This window comes from Sapajus apella, unplaced genomic scaffold, assembly GCF_009761245.1.
Source record: "Sapajus apella isolate SASKATOON/1434 unplaced genomic scaffold, GSC_monkey_1.0 scaffold13, whole genome shotgun sequence".
Classification (NCBI taxonomy): domain Eukaryota; kingdom Metazoa; phylum Chordata; class Mammalia; order Primates; family Cebidae; genus Sapajus; species Sapajus apella.
This window is the reverse complement of record NW_022436953.1, coordinates 6,679,574-6,690,065: the sequence shown is the minus strand read 5'-3', so window position 1 is coordinate 6,690,065 and position 10,492 is coordinate 6,679,574. Positions and strand designations below refer to the sequence as shown.

The window sequence follows — 10,492 nt, the reverse complement described above, 5'->3', positions numbered from 1 at the left end:
GGAGTCTTGCTCTGTTGCCAGGCTGGAGTGCAATGGCACAGTCTCGGCTCACTGCAACCTCTTGGGTTCAAGCGATTCTTCCGCCTCAGCCTCCGAGTAGCTGGGACCTCAGGCGCGTGCCAACACGCCCAGCTAATTTTTGTATTTTTAGTAGAGATAGGGTTTCACCATGTTGGCCAGGATGGTCTCGATCTCTTGACCTAGTGATCCGCCCACCTCGGCCTCCCAAAGTGCTGGGATTACAGGTGTGAGCCACTGCACCTGGCCTAAGAATATCTTTAAATGCTCTCAATAACTTGAACTTTCAAAGCTTTGGTTTTTTCTTTATAGTCTAATTATGCAACCTGAGAACACTGTGTGCTGCCCTAGTGGCTGAAGCAGTCTTCTTTTTTGGACTCTAGCCCTTCTTTGTCTTTGGATATTGAGTAACTTGGGGTAGGCCAGAGTACCTTCTGGGAGAAGAAATAAGCAGATAATGTGAAACTATTGCCTGGGTTTTGGAACCACAGAAAGTCATTTGTGAGAGTTGAGCTTGAAGCTGTGCATCATTTACTTGCCACAGTTGTGGGAGAGAAATTGAAATTAGAGCCTTTGCAGCTGTGGAGAAGCATAAAGCTCTAAGTCTGAGGTGATATATATATGGTTTTCCATAAATATCTGAGGCTGGCTTTGAAGGGCCTGGTTGATTAAAAAAGGAATTTTACTTTTTATATTTTATTTTTATTTTTAAAGGAATGGTGGTACTTAGTAAGATTTAGGAATTTTTGCCACCAGCCCACAACAAATGCATTTATTCCTGAGGGACACTTAGAATAAAACATCTACACTCATGGTCTGTGCAGCTGCAGTTCTGCTTCTCTAACCTTGATTGTACTATGTAGCAGATAATTTAGTGACCTGGGAGTTCATGTTGCTGAAACGATTATCCAGGAAGCTTATGAGACAATGTCAATAGCTTGTAGGTCTTACTGATTAATATAGAGCTTGGTGAAATAGATAGTGTTCTCAGGGTAGAACTTGGACTGTTTTTACCAAACCCATTCCCACTTGCGAGTAGAGAAGTTTATTTTGGACTAGTTGAAAAAAATTGGAGGGAGAGGTATATGTTTCAACACCCAAGCTTAAGTTCTGATGGCTTATGTATTCTAGAAATTTATTTTTTGCAGTGGTAGTATATATACCCTACCACAAAAGAGCTTTTGTTTGTTTGTTTTTTGAGATGGAGTCTCACTCTGTCACCCTGGCTCTGTCACCCAGTGATGCAATCTTGGATCACTGTATTCTCCGCCTCCCAGGTTCAAGCATTTCTCCTGCCTCAGCCTCCCAGTTAGCTGAGACTACAGGCACGAGACACCATGCCTGGCTAATTACTGTATTTTTTAGTAGAGATGGGGTTTTGCCATATTGGCCAGGGTGGTCTCAAACTCATGACCTCAAGTGATCCACCTAGGACTACCAAAGTGCTGGGATTAAAGGTGTGAGTCACCACGCCCAGCCTTACAAAGAGCTTTTGGATGAAACTCAGACCTAAATTTTGGCTTCAGCTGATATTTGTACTTGCTACAGAACTTCATGTTGGCAAATGAGGAAGGTAAATCATATTTTTAAGAAGTACTCTGAGTTCATGAGAAAAAGGAAGTATTTCTGCAGGTGGAATTTCTAGAAAGTCACTTCAGTTGAACACTTGGGAAATTCTGCCCTGCGAAAAAGTATAATGTGGCAAGTGTAGTGTTTTTATTTTCTGCTATTCTAGGATTTGTGCTGTCAAAATGGAAATTTGAGACTTTTTCTTCCCTGTATTGTTTTTCACTGAAAATTTGGAATAAATTAATTTGACCCTCAAATCCAGATTGTCTCATAGACATAGGTTTTATTCACTAGTTGCTCCATTGCTCTGTAGTTACCTGATTCTCTAACTGGAGAAAATAGCTGCTTTAGGGGTGAATGTGGGTAGGAGTAATTAAGATTTGTTTTTTGTCTTCCACTTTAAGGCGTATCCAGCAAATTGTCCTTCTGAAAAATTAACAGTTGAAAACATTTTATATGGACCAAATCCTATAAGAATAAATGTCAGTAGATTACCCAAATTACTTAGCTATACTGGAATCTTATTTCATTAAATACTGTTTGAAATAAATGGGGCCTTGGTTAGGATTGAGAAATAATTTTTGTTTTATGGAGATTGTATTAAAATGAGATTTACTTGCAACTGGATTAGGAAAATGGGGCATTGAGGAGGGTAAGGTGAGAGTGGTTATACTTTTAACATAACTCAAATTTACAACAGTAGGTGCCATGCCTTATGGTTTTATGGTACACCAGCTCTTTATTAGTGTATATAGCACTTTATTTTTTTTATTTTTTTTTTATTTTTTTTTTTTTGAGACGGAGTTTCACTCTTGTTACCCAGGCTGGAGTGCAATGGCGCAATCTCGGCTCACCGCAACCTCTGCCTCCTGGGTTCAGGCAATTCTCCTGCCTCAGCCTCCTGAGTAGCTGGGATTACAGGCATGCGCCATCATGCCCAGCTGATTTTTTGTATTTTTAGTAGAGACGGGGTTTCACCATGTTGACCAGGATGGTCTCGATCTCTTGACCTCGTGATCCACCCGCCTCGGCCTCCCAAAGTGCTGGGATTACAGGCGTGAGCCACCACGCCCGGCCAGCACTTTATTTTTTAAACCACAGTGTACATCATATAGATTTAGGAATTCCACACTTAAGTCTTCAACAAGTTTTTTTTTTTGGAGGGGGGGAGAGGATGAAGTAGGAGTTAAGGGGAAGAAGGTAATATAGCTAGTTTTGAAAATGTTAGCCATGGCTGGGAGGCTGAGGTGGTCAGATCACTTGAGGTCAGGAGTTTGAGACCAGCCTGGCCAACATGGTGAAACTCCCATCTCAACTAAAAATACAAAAATTAGCTGGGTGTGGTGGCGGGCACCTGTAATCCCAGCTACTTGGGAGGCTGAGTCACGAGAATCGCTTGGATCCGGTAGGCAGAGGTTGCAGTGAGTTGAGATTATGGCCACTGCACTCCAGCCCCGGCAACAGAGCGAGATTCCAACTCAGGAAAAAAAAAAAATAGGAAATGTTAGCTAGGGTTAGCATTAGCATTAAATTATTAATACCCTTGCAACAACGAAAGAAATAAAGATGGCTTTTTTGGCATTGTTCTGATGAGATGAGACTCAAGTCTCTCCTAAAAGACCTTAAAAATTTTAGGCTTCTGGTTTTAAAATCTGACAAATATTTCTTAAAGGATTTTGACAGCCCAACTTGCAATTTAAAAAATAGATATACATAATATAAGTTTTAAAGGTACAGGAGGTACGTGACAGTCTCCTTGCTTGTCTCTTAAAGGCCACTCTGTTCCCTTCCTAGGAGGCAACTAGTATTACTGTTCTGTATTTCCAGAACTATTCTACAGGATTGTTTTTGGAAAGGGAAAATTGAATTGCACTCATTAAAATAATAGCACCAACTTGGATAGGTATACAAACTGCAATGAGAAATCTGTTTGAGCCATAAGCTAAAGATGTTAATAGTAGATGGAAGAACTATCATAATATAAAAATAGTTGCTATTATGAGATTACAAGAATAGGATGAATATTTTTGCCTTATTTGCTATTTAGCAAGCTGGCAGGTCTTTTTAGTTATTATTTTTAATATGGTTTACTCACTTCTGGAGACTGATGGAGTCTTACCTAAATATTTCATTTGGAAGAAACTTATTTAAAGGAGCAATATTTTCTTTATGCTTGAATTTCAGTAATAACTCTAAAAAGTTTTTTCATTATGGAAAATTTCAAACATATACAGTAGTAGAGAGAACTCCGCCATTGCCTGAAATTCCTGTTCTTTGACCTATAACAAACTCAGTGCTCCTTTGGCGGATAAGGAGAGATTTTATTTTATACACACTTGCATATACCCATCCTGCCATACTTCTAATAAAATGAATGATAATTCTTCAATATCTTTCTTTCTTTTCTTTTCTTTTTGAGACAGAGTCTCGCTCTGTTACCCAGGCTGGAGTGCACTGGTGTGATCTTAGCTCACTGCAACCTCCATGCCTCGAGTTCAAGCAATTCTCCCACCTCAGCCTCCTGGGTAGCTAGGAAAACTGGTGCATGCCACCACTCCCAGCTAATTTTTTGTATTTTAATAGAGACAGTGTTTCACCATGTTGGCCAGGCTTGTCTTGAACTCCTCACCTCAAGTGATCTGCCCACCTCAGCTTCCCAAAGTGCTGGGATTACAGGCATGAGCCACAACGCCCGACCAGTTCTTCAGTGACTAATTCCCAGTTCATAGATTTCCCTAATTGTCGCAAACATGTCTTTTTATGGTTGGTTTACAGTAATAGCTTGGAAAATACAGTTTTGATGGCATACATTTTTAGATCTGATACAGAAAACAGTTAATCATATTGATTGGAGAAGGCATATAAAGCAACTACTAAGTCAGAAAGGAATTCCAAAAATAGATGATTTTAAAAGTTCGTTTTGAAGGATTTCTGTACCAGTTATGCACAACAGTGAAGCCTTCAACATATATAGACCTCCCTTACCTAGTTTTCTATGTACTTTTATTCTCACAATTAATATCACAGCTATGCATATTCATTTTTTAAAATTGTGGAAATGAAAGAATAAAGGGAAAAAATGTTTGGAATAGGTTTCCTGAGAATGAAGGAACTATACTGAATGGTTTGATAATTCAGCTTGTTATTAGGCTCCTGCTATGTAATCTGACCTATTTCCACAGACTAACAATTGAGTTCTCTAATTACTTCGGGCAGTACAGAACATGGAGTGTGAGGGGGAAGAAGAAAAATGGCAGAATTAGAAGGGAGGAAGAATTGGGAAAGAGCAGAAATTCATTCATTTGCATTCTGTTTTAATTGGCTGTTCTTTCTGCTAACTAATGAAAACCTCCTCTTTGTGCAGTGTACAAGTCCCCGGAGTATGAGTCCCTTGGTTTTGAGCTTACTGTGGAGAGATTAGTTTCTATTGGCTATCCCCAGGAGTTGCTCAGCTTTGCTTATGATTCTACATTCCCTACCAGGTAATTTTTCAAGATATTTTTGGATTAAGACTACTTTCCTTACCCCCCAAATTAGACATTCCAAATTTATCCTTAAACAACAACAACAAAAAACCCCAGAAAAACATTGAATAATTCTTTGTTGTTTTTTTGGTTGGTTGGTGTTGATTCTAAAATTACCATGAACTTTTCATATACACCATATCTTTGTGTTCCTGAATTAAACTCAGTTTATACACCATATCTGGGTGTTCCTGAAATAAGCTCAGTTTATTGCAACAAAGGAAGACCCACTTATAGGTAAAAAGGGGGATTACAAAAACTAATGGACAGTAATCACAGGTGTTCGTATTTGGGGCTGTTGGCAAACAGGTATGTGTTTTTCTAATATACTTAACATGATAGAAGCTTGGCAGTTTGCATTTCTGGATTTGATAGGGAATATTTAGGATTAAGAAAATGATGTTTATTTGAGATGCTGTTGTATGTGTCCCACATACAACATCTAATGGAGGAAACTGTAAGCCTTCTCAGTTGTCCAAGAAAAAAGCCTATGTTTTAGAGTAGTACCAGCTGTAGGAAGAGGAATTTTGTTTATACCTTGTTTGATTAAGCTCTTGTTTCTTACAGAAAACAATTAAGATATCTGTCTGGACAGAGTCAATATTTTTTAGTTGCTTTAGAATTAGTTTTTAAGACTTTACTCACTTTAGCCCCTGAAATTATATCGTTTTAGGACATATTTGAGTTGCTACAAAGTTTGAATTAGATGAAGTTTGATTCATGATGATTAAATAGTACTACATAAAATTATTGCCTATATTACTTTGCATTATCAACAGTGTTCTTCATTTTCACATAGGGGACTTGTCTTTGACACACTATATGGAAATCTTTTGAAAGTTGATGCCTATGGAAACCTCTTGGTCTGTGCACATGGATTTAACTTTATAAGGGGGTGAGTACAGAGAACCTTTAACGTCTTTCTAATGTTGTAGTCAAACAGTATGAAGATGACATCGTTTCCCCAGATATAATATATTTCCCTATTCCGTTTCATCATAAAGAGAAAATTCCCTTACATAAGATTAGTTAACATTAATTAGGCAGTCAGAACCCAAACTGGCATATAGTTAGCAATTACATTTTGTTTAAATTAAGTGTCTTCCAATTATACAGCATACAATAAAACTAATCTTGGCCGGGCATGGAGGCTCATGCCTATAATCCCAGCACTTTGGGAGGCTGAGGCGGGTGGATCACAAGGTCAGGAGCTCGAGGCCAGCCTGGCCAATATGGTGAAACCCTGTCTCTACTAAAAATACAAAAATTAGCCAGGCATGGTGGTTCACGCCTGTAGTCCCAGTTACTTGGGAGGATAAGGCAGGAGAATCGCTTGAAACCTGGGAGGCAGAGGCTGTGGTGAGCAGAGATGATGCCACTGCACTCCAGACTGGGCAACAGAGCGAGACTCTGTCTCAAAAAAATACAAAAACCAAAAACAAACAAAAAAAAACCCTAATCTTGAAATTTACCCAGAAGAACTTTAGTAGTTTTGACTTCTTTGAAATTCTAAGATTTTTATTTTCTTCTTTCTAATACAGTTCTCAGGTAGCTGTTCAGAAGAGGTATGTATATAAAAATGCTTTGAAAAATTTTAAATTACAGCAATTTAAATGATTAAGAGATTTTTTAATAGCTAATATATTTTTTTTTAGCTTCTAATGAACATCTCTAGACATTTGATTGTGTCATTAAAAACATTTTAAACATAAGGTTAAAATGAATATGTGGTAATAATATTTAAAACAAGGAGGCTGGGCGTGGTGGCTGACGCCTGTAATCCCAGCACTTTGGGAGGCCGAGGTGGGTGGATCACCTGAGGTCAGGAGTTTGAGACCAGCCTGGCCAACATGGAGAAACCTCGTCTCTAAAAAAATACAAAATTAGCTGGATGTGGTGGTGTATACCTATAATCCCAGCTACTCAGGAGGCTGAGGCAGGAGAATCGCTTGAACCTGGGAAGCGGAGGTTGTGGTAAGCTGAGATTGCACCATTGCACTCCAGTCTGGGCAACAAGAGCGAAACTCTGTCTCAAAAATAATAAAAATAATAAAATAAGGATAAGCTTTATTTTCAAAATAAAAATGTTTCCACTATTGTCACTAATTTGAACTTTTCACCCTAGTAAACAGCAGATGAAATTTAGTATCTACTTTTTTGTGTATGTGAAATGTCCCAATATTTTCTTTAAAAAATCATAATGCCACCATTTGACTTCTGTAACTGTAGCTTTACAGTTAAACATTTTCTCTACTGTTATGCTATCTTATTTACTGTTGACATTGTATTAGGGTCAGAACAGCAGCTCCTAAACAGAATAGGATGTGTGTCAGTCTCTCATGTAACTTTTCCATTTACTATTCATTCTTGATGGCAGAATAGGAAAAACAGGAGGCTACATTGAAATGTTTAAAAATATAGTGTCTTTTTTTGTGATAAGAGGCACATAAACCGGCTGAAATTGTACCAGAGCTTCCTTTGGATTTGAGGCCACAAGATGCCCCTTAGAAATGAAGCATTTGATATAAGACTCTTCAGTTGGCATTACTGACAATACACAGGCGCAGAGATCTCCATGTATACATAGTAAGAACAGTGTGAAGTAAACACCCATCTTGACACATCTGGGCAGGCCATTGTTACATCTACCTTTCCTTCACTGTTTCTTTCATGAGGGGTTTGTTCAGGATCCGTGAATATCGGGAAATAGGATTTAGAATATGAAGTGATTATAGGTTGTACTAGTAACTTAAACTATTTTATATACTGATATTGTCATCATAATTCAGAATCTCAAGATGAACCAGGGTTCTATTATGTCTAAAAAGGAATTTTTGCATTTTGAGGGAGGGATAGGCAGAGAGGAAAAGAGAAGTAGTTTGACAAATTAGTACTTTGATCACATTTACTAACTCAAGATCCACAGACTTCCTCTCTTACCCTAAATAAGCCAGTAAAGTTTCTACATAGCTCCTTTCCCTAATGCATTTAATAGTGTTTCAAAAATAAGTCATTTATGAGTAAATGCAGAATTATCCAAACAGCACTTAGCACTGTTCCGTCTTTAGAGTTAAAAAGAAAAGCTGGTCTAGCACAGTGTCTCATGCCTGTAATCTCAGCACTTTGGGAGGGCAAGGCAAGAAGACTGCTTGAGCCTGAGTTCAAGACCAGCAGTAAAGTGAAACCCCATCTCTACAAATACTAAAAATTAGCTGAGCATGGTGGTGCATGCCTATGGTCCCAGGTACATGGGAGATTGAGGCAGGAGGATTGCTTGAGCTCAGGAGGTTGAGGCTGCAGTGAGCTGAGTTCACACCACTGTACTACAGCCTGGGCAACAGAGCAAGACCCTGTCTCAAAAAAATAAAAATAAAGTAATAAAATTAAAATGCCCATGAAAAGAGACTGAAGATAGAGGGAAAGGAAGAAATAGTTATCAAAGCTGTTTACAGTGGCAGACAAGGCTGGAAAAGAAGAGCTCCAAGAGGCTTTGCTCATGAGTTAGGACCTTATTATTTAACAAATCTTTATTCTGTGAGTCACAGAAAGTTAGTAATCTGTGTGATAACTGTTTTCTTCCCAGTCCAAATGTAGCTTTCTTCTTTTATGATACATTACCTCCCCCACGTTGATTTTTATTTTAAATATATACTGGTGTGATTTGACACTGAGTTTACAGTGTAATTGCTAACTATATTTATAAATCAATTTGGGTTCTAACTGCCTAATAAATAACTGTTAGCCATCTTTATGTAAAGGAATTTTTCTTTACCGATGGAGGGAATAGACAAGTATATTATATCTAAGGAGATAGCGTCAGCTTATTAAACCTGACTGAAGATTTTTTATTGTTACCTTCCACCTTACTTTTCATTAAAGAAAATCTTGGAAAGCTAGATGATGAGGTACTCTACAAAGTTATTCATTATTGGGAACTCTCATTTCAGAAGAGTGACTTAAGACAGGGAACTAATGTGATTTTATGTGTCTCACTGGAGTTTATGCCATTTGTAGTTAAAAAACCCAAGCAGGAATTTATCCAGGTTACTCTGAGTGTGAACTTTAAATTCGATTTCCTTTATTTAGATTGTTAATCTCCGTGTATTCACTGTCATAATTGTGTATTTTTATATTTCAGTATTTTTCCCTTTTAGTTTCTCTGAAATGTTTTCTTTTAGAAGTGTTTCTGGATCTTTAACAAATTCTGTTTCACTGGCTTTTTTTCTTTTAAATCCTGAATTTTCTTCATGGTTCTGTTCTGTCTCTTTTCTTTCTTCCTTGCACATTAAGTGACTTCATCTCCTCATACTTTTCATGATTCCATTGAGTATCTGTACATAGATGATCTCAGTTATCTCTCAAGTCTGAATCTCTGTTTTAAGTTCTTGACCTATGTTTCTAGTTGCCTGATAAAAATCTGTTTACTTCAAGCTTAATATAGCCAAAATAGAACTACTGACATCACTTCTTACCTAGTTTTCATATTTCTGTTCATAGTACCAACCACCTCTCAGAGAAACCATAGCATGAACATCATCTATGACTCTTAATGTCCTCCCTGCCAAATCTGCTCAGTTTGCTGGGTTTTATTTTGCCTTGGTAATCTCTCTAAAATATATTCTTCCTTTTAATTTCCTGGGTCACCACTCTAGAACAGGCCCTGCTGTTCTCATTTGGACTACCGCAATAACACCTAACTGATCCCAGTACTTTGTCTCTATATCAAATTAGCTTTTGCTAAAAAATAGGCCGGGCACTGGCTCCTGTAATCCCAGCACTTTGGGAGGCTGAGGTAGGCAGATCACTTGAGCCCGGGAGTTTGAGACCAGATTTAGCAACATGGCGAAACCCCATTTCTACAAAAAATTTTTAAAAATTAGCCAGGCACTGTGGTGTGCGCCTGTAGTCACAGCTACTCAGGAAGCTGAGGTGGAAGGATTGCTTTGAGCCCAGGCTGTCAAGGCTGCAGTAAGCCAAGTGGTGACAAAGCGAGATGCTGTCTCAAAGTATATATATAAGTAAATTAAAAATAAAGGCTGGGTGCGGTGGCTCCTGCCTGTAATCCCAGCACTTTGCGAGGCTGAGGTGGGTGGATCAATCACTATGTTAGGAGTTGGAGACCAGCCTTGACCAACATGGTGAAACCCGTCTCTACTAAAAATACAAAAAATTATCCGGGTGTAGTGGCGCACACCTGTAATCCCAGCTACTCAGGAGGCTGAGGCAGGAGAATTGCTTGAACCTGGGAAGCAGAGGTTGCAGTGAGCCGAGATCGTGCCACTGCACTCCAGCCTGGGTGACAGAGCAAGACTGTGTCAAATAAATACATAAATAATTTAGTGCCTTAACATCTGATGTATCCTATACATACATACATACAT

At 38.4% G+C, this 10,492-nt stretch overlaps 1 protein-coding gene across 15 annotated transcripts in view; it reads left to right on the top strand.

The window, feature by feature from the left end:
* Positions 1-10,492, top strand: part of NT5C2 (5'-nucleotidase, cytosolic II) — a 178,655-nt gene that overhangs the window by 153,594 nt on the left and 14,569 nt on the right. For 9 of the 15 annotated variants that reach the window (XM_032281472.1, XM_032281471.1, XM_032281474.1 and 6 more), the window contains 3 exons: positions 4,952-5,069; positions 5,911-6,006; positions 6,653-6,676. In XM_032281472.1, the coding sequence (XP_032137363.1) occupies positions 4,952-5,069; positions 5,911-6,006; positions 6,653-6,676 (238 nt within the window). The remainder of the gene's footprint in view (positions 1-4,951; positions 5,070-5,910; positions 6,007-6,652; positions 6,677-10,492) is intronic. The other 6 variants (XM_032281473.1, XM_032281479.1, XM_032281483.1 and 3 more) reach the window with 1 other exon arrangement.